This window comes from Rhinolophus sinicus, chromosome 3 (assembly GCF_057876585.1).
Source record: "Rhinolophus sinicus isolate RSI-liver-muscle chromosome 3, RSI-T2T, whole genome shotgun sequence".
NCBI lineage: Eukaryota > Metazoa > Chordata > Mammalia > Chiroptera > Rhinolophidae > Rhinolophus > Rhinolophus sinicus.
In genome coordinates, this window is record NC_142503.1 from 46,904,532 (window position 1) to 46,918,107 (window position 13,576).

A 13,576-nucleotide genomic window follows, 5' to 3' on the forward strand; every position below is an offset into this window, starting at 1 on the left:
AATTAGTAATTCAAAAAAGTAACCACTTTCCCTTCCCTGGCCCACCTCCAGCCTGCTTAAGAATCCACCACATGTCCTCAGCTATTTTGGGCCACCAGGTCCAGGTAGACGAGAGAAGCATGTATTCAGTACCTGTAATGTGCTAGGCACTCTGCTTGGCACTGGGGATGCCAGTGTCAAGGCCAAAATCCATTTGGACCCCCTTCCCAGAACTCATAGTCTATTGGGAAAAAAGCATTCAAAGACTATGAAGTACCCTAAGAGTTCCTCTGGGCATTTGTGGGGCGGGTAGAGCAAGCTGAGAGCACAACCCTTGTTTCCAGTTGTGCTTTTGATGCTTCCCTGCAAATCTAACCCAGTTGTGGACTTCACTGTGGACAGTTGAACCCAAGGGTAGGGATGAAACAGCAGTAGTTGTCTGGCTGGCTCTGATTATGATTGTTTTCGCCTCCTTCCTGGGGGAGGAGTCAGATGGCATGGCAAATGGTAGTTAACGGAGAATACTGAGCAACCTGTATTTTCCATGTAAGCTTTGTCTTGGCTTAAGTCTAACCTCTGTGGTCCCATTTTTCAAAAGGCTTTGCACAGTGAGGCTTGTGCACAAATTTGAGATCTATTAAGCTAATCTGTTTCTTAACAAGGCACTGGTATTAATCTTACAGCTACAAGTACTTAACCCTTTTTGGAAAACCTTGTTGCTGGTGCAGGGTCACTGGCGATCATGAATATTAGAGATTGTTTCTTCCATTATAGCGTGGCAGTAAATAAATATGTTTATGAAGCTGGTAAGTCTGATTTAGAAGGGCTAATCCTTACTTCTGGGTGGGCCTTGAAGGCGAGATTAATGGACCTTTAAAACAGAATAGCTTGGAGCTACTGATATCATTATCTGCTGAAGGTTGCTATAGCAATGAGTGGTTTCATTGCACTGTGCAGTTGGTGGTACAGTGGGTGAGTGTAAAAGGATCCTAGTAATTTAGCGGAAACTCTCCTGGAGCAATTTAATTAAACTCCATTAGAATGAGTACCAAATTCTCTTAAAGCTCTAAAATGTAGTTCTATATAGACCTAGATTAATTAAAGATACATCATTTTCCTGAATTTACACACTGTCACAAATATCTTTAATGGTTTTAGTGTAAAGGTTTTATAACTTTGTAAGTCATCTTTTAAGCGATGAAGTACAAATTTTATGAAGACTTGTCTATTTTAATGTAATTTGAAAATAAAACAACATTACATTTTACTATAAGGAAAAATGTAGGCTGGCAATGTACAAAGACTAGCTTTTTGAGAGGAACAGAAAGCTGGAGTCTGAATGTATTACCAGGGCTGAGTGACATATTCTTTGTTATTGAAAGCTGGATTACCAGACGATATAGCTTTCTTCATTAGCAATCTTGAATAAAATGTGTACTGTTCTTCTAAATTACTACTGTAGGTACAGGATTCTTTAGAAATGTAGAATCATCAAAATTTAAGAGCATATGGTTTGAAATAGCTTTAAAGGAAAAAATCCTATTATCCTATAATGGACAAAATAAAAATGTGCGTGACTCTTGATGTCTGTGCAGACGTGTTTGTTGAAACTTTGGCTCTGGTGACTCTTCCCTTCTTTCTTAACACTTTGGTGATATCTTCCCCACTTACCCAATTTTTAGGGTTTGGGGATGCATGTTTCAAAACAAACCCCCTACTATGTTCCTATAATGTGGTAAACAACGTAGTAAGTGCTTCACATGAACTTTCTGCATCTGTGCAGTGTGAGGACTTTATCTTAATTAACTTAGTGTTTTGGACTTTGGCGCTTAAGCGGCGGGCTTCTGAAGGCTGAAGTTGGCCCATTGTGGTCTTCTTATTGCTACCTATATTGCCCTGCAGATGGTACTCTGCTGCCACCTGGAGGCCTTGTGTGGGGTGTGCATGTAAAGGTAGGCAGGGACGCCCCGAGAACAAACGCTGCCAGGCTGGGTGTCATCTACCACCTTGTCCTTATTCTCTGTTGAGGTCAGTTGACATTGAGGCTATTACCTTTGCATTTTCCACTGTAGAGCTAATATGCACCATTAATTCAAGAGTAGTACACTACCGTAGAGTGTAAATATGTTATTACTTGTTTGATGTAAGGCAAATTGAAAGTTACTTTTTTTTATTAGTTTCAGGTGTACTAAACAATGTAATAGTTAGACATTTATACCCCTCATAAAGTGATAACCCCTCTCCCCCAATCTACTACCCCTCTGACATCGTATATAGCTGTTACAATTCCATTGACTCTATTCCCTATGCTGTACTCCACCTCCTGTGACTATATATTAAATTATAGTTGACATTCAATATTATTCAGCTTCAGCTTCAGGTGTACAGGCATCTACATCATCCATGAAATGGTCTCCCTAAAAAAGACAAGTGCCCATCTGACACCCTACAAAATCTTTACAACATTATTGATTATATTCCCCCAATTGTCTTTCATATCCCCAGGGGTTATTGTAGCTACCAATTTTTGCTTTTTAATCCCCTCACCTTCTCTCTCATCTCCACTCCCCTCCCATCTAGCAACCATCAGTTTTTTTCTCTATATCTCTGGGACTATTTCTGTTTAGTTTGCTCATTAATTCTGTTCTTTAGATTCCACATATAAGTGAGATCATACGATATTTGTCATTTTCTGTCTGACTTATTTCACTTAGCATAATATTCTCTAGGCCCATCCAAATCTTACCAAATGGTAAGATTTCATTCTTCTTTATGGTCCATTGTATAAATGTATCACAGTTTCTTTATCCAATCGTCTATTGATGGGCATTTCGGTTGTTTCCATGTCTTGGCTATTGTGTATAGTGCTGCAATAAACATAGGGGTGCGTATATTTTTTTGAATTAGCATTTTGGATTTCTCTGGATAGATACCTAAGAGTGGAATTGCTGGGTCATAAGGTAATTTCATTTCTAGTTTTTTGAGGTACCTCCATACTGTTTTCCATAGTGACTGCACCAATCTACAATCCCACCAACAGTGCAGGAAGGTTCCCTTTGCTCCACATCCTCACCAGCACTTGTTGTTTGTTGATTTATTGATGTTAGCCAGTCTGACTGGAGTGAGGTGGCTTTTATTTTCATTTCTCCAATGATTAGTAAGGTTGAGCATCTTTTCATATGACTGTTGGCTATCTGTATGTACTCTTTAGAAATATGTCTCTTCATGTCCACTGCCCATTTTTCAATTGGGTTGTTTGTTTTTTTGGTGTTGAGTTGAATGAGTTTTTTAAATAAATTTTGGATATTAACCCCCTATCAGATGTATCATTGTTATTGTTATGTCGCTTTTAAAAATCACATCATGCCAGTGAGAAAGTTGATTTCTCTACTCCATCCTTGCCTTAAGGAATAAACCAAAGCCTTATACTTTTTCTAAGCTAAAACACAGATGAAAACTACTGGCATTGTTGCCAGGCACTGAGAATAAATCCACTCAGAGGTTTGAGGCTTCAGGCAATTTAAATTAATAGGAGTGGCAAAGTGGAGCAGGGAATGTCTAGCTGATATACCTGCCGGGCAAACCAGTGGGGTTTCCCCAGGACTGGTATCAAGCAGGACTCTGGAGCCAGGGAGCTGAAGGGTCCAGAGCAGGGCCTTGGGGCACACAATGTTGTATATTAATATACATTCAGGGCAAGATGCTTAGCTGTCTGCCCTTACTCAGGGGTATCTAACACTTTTATTTTTCCTGGGTCCAAAACTGCTTTTGGTGGTTATTTCAGCAACGGTGGCCCTTGTTTACCAGCAACTGGGTGTTCGGGAAGAGAACCAATCAGTCAAGGCACAGAGAAAAATACCTCTTAAGTGAAACTTCCTGTTCATCCCAGAACATCCTGACCACTGATGTTTCCAGGAAAGGCTTTATTCAGAAAGAGGGCACCCAGCATGCCTGCGGCTTGTCAGTACTCAGCCTGCCGCTGTCTGAGGCTGGAGCCCACGGGCTGCGCTGGTGGTTTTGACTTTGAGCAATGCCTGTGGAAAGGCCAGACCTCATCTAGAGTGAATTATGCTTTTTTGAAATGTATGAAATCTATGGTATTTGAGGAAATAGACGTGGGATTTCCTCAGGTGGATATAAGTCATGTCCTTAGAATCCGCTATTTTGAAGAGCCTTCCTTCTGAATCAAGGGCATTTATTTACTTAATGATCGATTTTTTTTTTTCCCTTTCCTCAGGATTTCCTGTGAGAGCTCCTGGTCTTGTTTATATTTTGATCCATACATGTAATACCGGAGCAAGGGCAGTCAGGTTATGAGATACTCTGCTCTTCCTGAGAGCTAATTTTTAAGAAGCGTAATCTAAAATCCTAGTTTCATGCAGACGGCCCTTAGGCAGTCCAATTATATTTGTCATCTAGTTTCTTTTTTACTTCCTCCACCTTGTTTTTTTTTTTTTTTTTTTTTTTTTTTTAATGAAAGCTCCTATCAGCAGATCTTGATGAGAATTATTCCTTTTGCAGAGATTAAGAATTTGGTGTCCAGCAGATCATCGCCTGAACAGGAGGATGTAAAGGTAATGATTCCCTGCCCTGCTTTGTTCTCTGCACTTCTTTCCAGAGAAGTAGAAGTGACGATCTAGTGGGCATCATTTTTTTTTTTTAGACCAGTAAAACCCAGGGACGTGCTGTAAGTCACATTCAGAATAACCTGAAATTCTGTTTCCTTTATTGAATTTTGCATCTCTACTCTTTATGACCAAACCTGGCTATCTTTCTGGGTTGTAGTTGTATATGCAAGATGACTTAATGTATTTTCCAAAACAAATTTGTACTTGAAGATTGATAGTCACAGGTGTTTGCCAATAATGCAATTGCTGGCATAAACTTGGGAGAGATTCCCTGAGAATAAGGTATGGATAGCTTTCAGGCATGTTTCAGCTTGGGACAAATCCTTCCTATATTTTTAGCTCTTAAATAATATTAATTAAAGACAAGACTGGTTTTCTGTTTATATGTGGTGATGCATGTAACATGTCTTTACTGATATTCTTTGACATGGTTTTTCTGGTTAAAAAAATAAGGCCATTAATGTGCCATGTGGCAATTTAAAAAAACCCACCTGACTGTCTTTTCCAGGGTATGAAAAGCTTGGTGGTTCAACTGAATGAACATGAAGACCAGGACAGTCTAGATTCAGGTATGTTCCAAAATATTGCTTTCCCTTGCTCTCATAGGGGGTATCACAGTCCCAAGTATACAAAGGACAGGAAGAAAATATATTTTAAAATAAAATCTTCCGTCTTGGGAGCCTTGTCTATTTCTTGAAACCTACCCAGATACATTTTCTTTGCAGCATCAGTTATAATCCTATGACATCAGGGCTTGAATCTCCATTTACAATCTAAAAAACAGAACAAATCAAGACAGAGCAATGACAGCTTTTCCCGAGCAGTTTTACTCTGAGCCAGCTCTGGCTTGGAATTTGTCATATATTATTACCTTGTTATTCCTATGAAGTAGGCACTGCCAGCTTCAGTTTTAGGTGAAGTGACGTCCCACTGTTGGAGAGTGAGTGCTGGAATCGAGACCCAACTTCCTTCCACCTGGCCCTGGAATCCATGAGCTTACCACCCAGTGGGGGCCCCTTGGAGCTGAGCCTCTGGAAAAGACCAGAGGCTTGTCCTGGGGTGCAGGTGTTATATGGGTGCCATTTCAAACGAACCAGGAGCCCCCTTGGCAAGGTGAAAACAGTTCCTCCCATGGACCTGGAAATTCTCATCTGCTCACATGCACTCTAGTTCACAACTCCCCAAATCTCTTCCCCAGACATTTTCTAATTCTTCAGGGATAATTTGGGCCCCAGACTGCTCTTTTGAGTTAGAGCCCGATGAAGCTATTGTGGGCTTTGCAGACACACCTGCGGGGCTGTCAGCAGGTGCCTCCTCTCGGCACCTGGCTGGCCTATGCAGGCCTCTGGGGCTGTAAGGGGAAAGCAGATAAGCATGAACTTTCCTAGTTGGATTCTTCAGGCTCAGCAAAGCCAAGAGAGCTTCCATACCTGGAAAGCACAAGGGTGAGGCAGTCTTAGGAGCTACACACGGCGCAGTGGTGGTGGTGGTATTGGCGGTGGAGGTGAAGTGCTCAGGCTGATGTGAAATCAGGGAAAACCAAGACAATGTCCGAGGTGAGTTTAATTACAATGGTGGTGGGCCTGCAGAGCCGAGTGGTCAGGGCTCACGGGGGCAGTGGAGTCTTGTTGGCACATTTGGCGGGCACGCTACACAGCAGTTACAATAGTTGGGAAATCATGAAGCAGGGCGAGGTGGAGCATCCTCACGTCGGTTGGCTGTAGTGCTGGTAGCTTGGCTACAAGCCAGAGGCAGTTTGCTGGGTCTCCTTGTGTGAAATACCACGGAAATGAGACTGTACCTAGCAACATGCACACCTTTAATATTTCTGCTCCATACGGTGAGAGGAGTAATGTACTTCTGGAAGGGGGACGAGGAAGGAGCTATGAATAGGAGGATCACCGTCTCCGTGTAGATGACGGCTGTGGGCCACTGAAATCAAGAGCCTATCAGCGGCTCCTGCATGCAGGATGTTTCGTCTACAAATTGCATCGTGCTCCCAGGAATGTCAGCTTTGAAGCGTGTTTACCAAGACAAATTGCTGGTGGGGGAGGAGTGCTGGCTGTTCAAAGTATGAACTAGCAGCATTATTTTAATTTTAGGCTTTACAAACTCACTCCATTCTCAAACTGGTCTACTTGCTGGGCTTACCCAGCAAGACATGTGTTAGGGGAACTGTAGTGGCCTGACTGGGGGTTGTGTCAGTCACATCACTGTGTCCCAGGAGCCTTGTAATGAAGGATCTGAGAAAGACAGATGTGTATGCTGCTAATCCAGTGGTTTATGAAAGGGCCATAAATGATTGTTCCTTGTGCTAACATTTGCTTTTTTGTTTATTTAAACTTTTTGGGTTAAAGAAAGTCACCTGACTTGATGCAAAGAAAATGCTAATACATTTTCAAAGAACCTTCTGAGACAGAGAGGGGGGCAGCAAGCAGTGAGCAGTAGTCAGGAGGTAAGCTGGAGTCTGGAACTGGAAACAGCTTTTCCTCAAGGCCACTTCCAAACTGTTTTGTTATTTTCTATGTTCTTTTATCCTGCCCAGTCTCTAAGGAAATGCTGATACATGTGGTCGAGGTATATGTCTTTGCTGATTTGTGTTGTTTAAAATGCTGTGATGTGAGTTTAGTGTGGTCTCATAAACTATATCCGAGCTGTTTTAATAGAACTTTCTGTGATGATGGACATGTTCTATAGATGCACTATTCAATATGGTAGCCAATATGTTTATAGAATATGTGATATGTGACTAGTGTAACTGAGGAACTGATTTTTAAATTTTATTTAATTTATTGCACTAGAAGTTCCCTTTGTATTGTTGTTGTTAACCCATCAGAGCATCAAGAATCATATTGGCCATTAGTTTATACACTGAAAATGTTGATTGGAGGGATAATGTCTCAGGTGGATAATGGTTATTAAGCTCCTTCAAGTCAGGGCCCCACGGCCACCTCAGCGATCAGTGACAGCAGGATCACATGTATGGTGAGTCCAGGAGTGGCGGCTGTGCTCTCTGTGGATGCTGTAAGGGCCTGGTGTTTTCCTCAAAGGGGGAAAATATCAGATGAAGAGCTGGGATCCGATCCTGTGGCTGTCACCCTGGACAGTGGGACTCCTCAGTGTACAGTTCCTTCACATTCTAGGCAGATAGAATGGGCGGAGAGGGTAAAGCATGTGGAGGAAATGGAAAAAGAGAAGGTAGCTGAAATGGATCAGTACAGAAATTAAGAAGGAAAACCGGATCCATTTGGCTCAAGGGTCCATTTAGTTCGCATAGAAGTATATGGAACCAAATGTGACTAAGAAATAGAAGGTCAGTAATGGGCAACAGCAGATGCTACGCCAAGGAGAAGGGAAGAGAACATCCCGCAGGAACATGTAGACAACCTGTGGGGATACAGTGGGATGGCTGAACTTTGGCTGCCCTGTTGGAATCCCAACTGCAAACAAAGATGCATAAACCATCACCAGATCAGCAAAGCTGTAAATGGCTTGATTACTTGCTCTCTTGCAAACTCTGTTTTTGAAAGGTTGAATCTGAAAAAATAAAACCATGTGCCTGGTTAGAAATTAAGATTTTTCAAGTAAAAGTTTTAAGTTCATGCCTGAGGGCTGCGAAACAAAGGTGCCAGTATCTCAGGTGAATTATAGAAGCTCCTGGAAGGTGACACTCCTGCTATCTCAGCAAGTGATATTCAAGAGTGTGAGTGAGGTTGTATGTGACAGCCCAGATTTAGTGACACTCATACTGAAGCTGCTTTTCCTGCAATAATTTATCAGCCATGGCTGCATTGGACTAAAGATTATTTGAAACTTACTTGGCAAAAGCTGTATATTGTATGACTATTTGGGTGAGGAAAAATATGAAGGATTTGGTGGAACTGACTTATTAAAACAAGAAGTGTGTGAGCCTGTTTTAAGTTTCCTCATCGGCGAGGGAGGTAGGGCGAGACCATAAAGAAGGTGGTAATGCCTTGGATGACATCAGTCTTTTTGCTTGGGTAGTCCCAGTACCTTGATGCTCTGGGCATGAAGCAGTGCCATATCTGCTGTTCCAGGTTTGGCTGGCACAAGTGCCAGAGAAGATTTTAAACATAATATTGTGCTAAGTAAGCTTTTTGAGGAAAAATTAACCTTTTAAAATTATACGAGTAATAGATGCTTACAGTTGAAAAATTAGAAATTTTAGAACGAGTAGAAAAAACAATCCTTATAATTTTCCCAATCCAAAGCAGCTACTATTAAATTTCGGTATGTTTTCAACCAGTATTTTCCCCATGCATCTATTGTTTACACAGTTGTAATCATGCAAACAATAGAATTTTATGTCCTGCTTTATTCATTTGACATTATATACCATAATGAAGCTCCATTTTAGAAGGTAGCTTAAAATAATTCTGTACATCTTTCTACGAAAAAATATGGATTATTTTTCTAAGAAGAAAGGGAAAATGTCATAGAGTCTCCTCACAAGTATGTGTATTGTCCAGAAAAAAAACCCCTCCTATTTATAGTATTTATTATTTGATTTTACAGAGTGGCCAAGTTGTCAATATGTGCTGAGGCTCGAATCCCAATTATCGAATCCCTGTAACACTTTGGGTCATTTCATTGCTATTATTATTTGTTACTTATACGTGATATGAGAAAAAGAAGGTATCTTAGTGGGTGTTGGGACTGGGAGGGTGGGCACGAGGGAGACAGATAAACCAAAGCAGGATGTGGAAGGAAACCTGATTTGATACCCCAAAACCAATCCAGACCAGTCGGGAAGAGAAGGAAGCAGAAACAAACAGAAACAAACAGCAAGAAGTGAGGTGTTTCAGATTGTTCAACCTAGATGACACAGGCTTCCGTGATTATAGACAAGACCAAGAAGGAGAAACAAAGACCCCACACAGGAAGCTTAAGAAAACATCAGCAAAGGGAAACTGGAAGGAAATTATTGGAAGATCCAAAGGAACAGCCCCTCTAGAAGAGAATGTTAGGTGTAGCATAAACCTCTTTTCCCCAGATCTCCATTTGTGGATTTGTCTGGGAGAGGTCCAGGCAGTCAATAACGCTGGGTTGGCCGACCACTGAGTAAGTAGGATTAATTAGGTTAATCTTTCTTTTTCTTTCTTTCTTTTTTATTTTTTCCTTCTGTTAACTGAAAGTTTGGAAATGGAATTAATGCTATTAAGCTATACAAGCTTATAAAACAAGCTGTTTGTTTTTTAAGTTGTTTGTGAAAATTAAGTTTTGGGATGGTTGCCAAGTGTGGAATCTTAAGATCTAGGACCCAGGTTAGTGGAAGCTGGCCCTCTGTTGGTGATTATTTGATAACACCTGTGTATCTATGTTGAGATCTCAAGAATGTTACATGAAACATGAAAGAAAAAAGAAAAAAAGGGAGAGGGACAGAGAAACTTAGCAGAGCTTTTACTCTTCTGAAAAATAAGTTTTCAAGCCTAATTTTTTGGCAGATCTCTCTCTATGCCCCAGGCTACAGAAGTTTCTATGGATTCTTTTTTCTTTTCAATTTTTTTGGGGGTCATCTCTGTACCACAAACCAAAGCTTACCAGTGATTTGGTTTTGAAATAAAGAGGCCAGGGATGGAAACATATCCCAAGAAGACCACTGGGAATGCACAGTTATTTGTAAAAATTCTGACTCAAATTTTATTCCTTTTGTTCACGTCAGTGAAATTTTCTTACTGCAGTTGTTGAGGTTTAAAAAAAAATTTTTTTTTGGTAGAAGAAATTGCTGACTTACTGGAATTCTGCTAAGTGGTGTCAGCTCAATTTCGTTCTCTTATCACGAATGTCCTGCCTTTTATATTTAAGGCTTCATTGTTTGGATAAAATTCTCTTTGTGGGATGTGAGTAAAGCATTTTTGTTAAATTAGACAATTGGAGTATTTATTGGCAGACTTTTATCCCATAAATGAAAAGAAAGAATTCGGGGATTTTAAGGTTAATATATACTATAGACTAGGACACAAAATTAAAGCCTTACTGGTGGTATATAGTCTATCATATTGTTGTCTTCTGATTTAAAAAAACAAAAAACTGTATTAAATTATAATTCCCAAGTATGGGAGGCAATGATGGGTCTAATGTCCTGCCTAATGTTTGCTCACCAAGGTTTTTTTTTTTTTTTAAAAAAAAAGCAAAATGAAAGTGAGTTAAGGTTATGAGTTGCTAATCTAAGTACTCAGTTATCCTATGGTTCTAAACTCTTCCAAGTTTTAATTCCGATGGAATTACCTTGGAGCTTTAACAATACCGAAGCCTAGATTCACCCCTAGAGAAGTCTGATTTAATTGGTCTGGAGTGCAGCGTGTGCTTCAAGAGTTCTAAAAGCGCCCCAGGGGATTCTCAGGTGGGGTCAAGGTTGAGAGCCATGGACATAGTTCCTTCAGGGAACACTGCTCTGCTGAAATCATCCCTGACTTACTGGGTTTTCTATGTTTCTGGACTTGGGGAGATGTGGTTCTCCTTTTATCTCAATAGATTATAAACAAATAATGGAAGCCAATTTGTGTTAGGTTTGCAGACTTTTAATGATTGTCACCATCAATATCATCATAGATCTGTGGGAAATGTGAAAACTTTGGGGGAAAAATGGTTGAAAAAATTTCCCAACTATTTGAACCTCGGTGAGATGGTTGATTTGAGATACACAAATTAGGCTGAAGGGAGTTGGGTTTACACAAATGTCATAAGAGCATTATGACAGTGCCTGATGTTTTTGGCATTACTACCTGTAGTGGAATCTAAATCACCGTTTTCGTTTCACAAACCAGTTAATCTGTGAAATGTAATTGAAAGAGGAGAAAGAATAGCAGTTTTTTCTCTGAACTTTAAATTTTTCATTCTCTAAAATAAAATCCTCAACTCCAAACAAACCAGCTTAGTGAATAAAGTCCATAAGTTCCATCTCTAAAGATTCTATTTTGATGTTTAAATCAAATGACTAGCTTATAAATTTCAAACAAGTATAACATTTTAAGGAAGCTACAACTAATTTATGAAACAAATGAAAAATATGAAATGAATTCGAGAAATAGCATTTATAAAATTTTTATATGGAAAGTTAAAATTCCACCCAGGGATTTCTTCCCTTTTGCTTAATGAAAAAATTGCCCTCACAGAGGAATCATTGGACTGTGGGCTTGATTGCAGTGTAAATGCGTTTATGTGTGTTTAGGCTTGCTTTTTACTGAGTACCAGTGGTTAATCCCTTGAAAGGGACTTTAGGGCAATTAAGATTCTGGTTAGCTTTAATGCCAGGGAGCACAAGATCCAACAATTTATTGGGACAATTTGCTTTAACTTTTAGAGTGGATAATTTAGAAGGTATTTTTATGAAACATGGCCCCTTCAGGCATGAGCAAGAAAGCAATCAGAGGGGTGACCGGTTAGCTCAGTTGGTTACAGTGCGGTGCTAATAACACCAAGGTTGCCGGTTCGATCCTCACATGGGCCACTATGAGTTGTGCCCTCCTTAAAAAAAAAAAAAAAAGAAAGAAAGAAAGAAAACAATCAGAATTTATTCTTCGCTATAGGAAATCCTACTGAAGAATACGAGTAGCTAAAGTAAAAGAAGTGAAGCAATCAGAGTTTGAATAGGAGTCCCAGCAGTAAATAATCTGTTGTTTCTTTATAATATTTAAAATAACAAACAAAAAATTAGAATAAAGAGTGAAGTTAAAGGTATCTAGAACTTGAAAAGAAAACTTACTAGTTGGGCTTCCTCCAGGTTCTTGAGATTTGTGTGTCAAGAGGGTTTCTGCTGATATGAGGTAGATTTACCTGCCCACTGGTGGTACATAGGGGGTGGGATGGTGCAAACCACAGTAACTTTGGAAATGAGTAGAGTCTGTAAGAATAACGGCAAAAGAAACTATACCTAAGCACTGTCCTCTAGGTGATAAAGTTGTTTCCACAGGGGTCCAGGTTAACAATTCTGATACCACAACAAATGTGCACTGCAAATGAACAATTAAGTAAATGGATTACGGATAGTAGGTGCCAGGTTCCTCATTCTTGGAGTGGGAGTTTATAGACAAACAAGGGGAGGAGACTAGAATGATTCATGTGCTAATGAACTAGAGTTGTAGACATCAGTATATCAGTATGTACTCATGACTAGTTAGTATAGACACACGTGCATAGAAAAATATTTCTAGATATATGTAGATATATGTGTATACACATAAGTTAGGACACACACACACACACACACACACACACACACACACACACACACATTTCCTTGCCCTGTTAGTTGAGAGGACCTAAAAGTAACAACACTCCAGCAGCATATACAAGATGAGTAACCCTTTATTTAAAACTGGGAGTATCCGTTACATTTTGTGTGCATTTTAGCTTCAGAACTGTGGAATTGATAGTTCAGAGTTTATGTTAACATGATTTAAATTCTTTGCTCATTTTATACCTTATACTTAACTTATTTACATGTGAATAACCATTTAAAAGTCTATAGAACAAGTTGAACTTTGTTAAAACTGATAAAATAAGTTCGTGAATACTTTCATGGCATGTAAGAAACTTTTGGGGCAGATTTGGGAAAATTGGAATTAGAACACTATCAGAATAAACTTAAAATGTAATTTTTAAAATTTATTTAAATTTATTGGGGTGACAGTGGTTAGTAAAATTACATAGGTTTCAATTGTACAATCTATAGTACATCATCTATATATCACATTGTGTGTTCACCACCCAGAATCAGTTCTCCTTCCATCTAAAATGTAATTGTAGATATTGCTCTCACTGAGTGTCTCGGCTTTTCCTACTTCAATGAATTTTTTTCTTCTTAGACTATAACAAGATACGTTCCTACCCCTCCACCCTTTCTCTGTCCACTTATAGTTCATATCCTTGCTTCTCCCACCTCCAGGGCTCTTCACATTCACTATCCACAGCTGCTTCTCCAAGATAAATTAAATATTCCTCATAAT

General features: G+C 39.6%; 1 protein-coding gene across 4 annotated transcripts in view; it reads left to right on the top strand.

Annotated features, from left to right (window-relative positions):
• The window catches only part of ARHGEF28 (Rho guanine nucleotide exchange factor 28), a 289,722-nt gene that overhangs the window by 150,216 nt on the left and 125,930 nt on the right, over positions 1 to 13,576 (top strand). For 3 of the 4 annotated variants that reach the window (XM_088796567.1, XM_088796569.1, XM_019728118.3), the window contains 2 exons: positions 4,501 to 4,553; positions 5,116 to 5,176. The exons of the other annotated variant lie outside the window; for it this stretch is intronic. In XM_088796567.1, the coding sequence (XP_088652693.1) occupies positions 4,501 to 4,553; positions 5,116 to 5,176 (114 nt within the window). The remainder of the gene's footprint in view (positions 1 to 4,500; positions 4,554 to 5,115; positions 5,177 to 13,576) is intronic. 4 annotated transcript variants of the gene reach the window in all.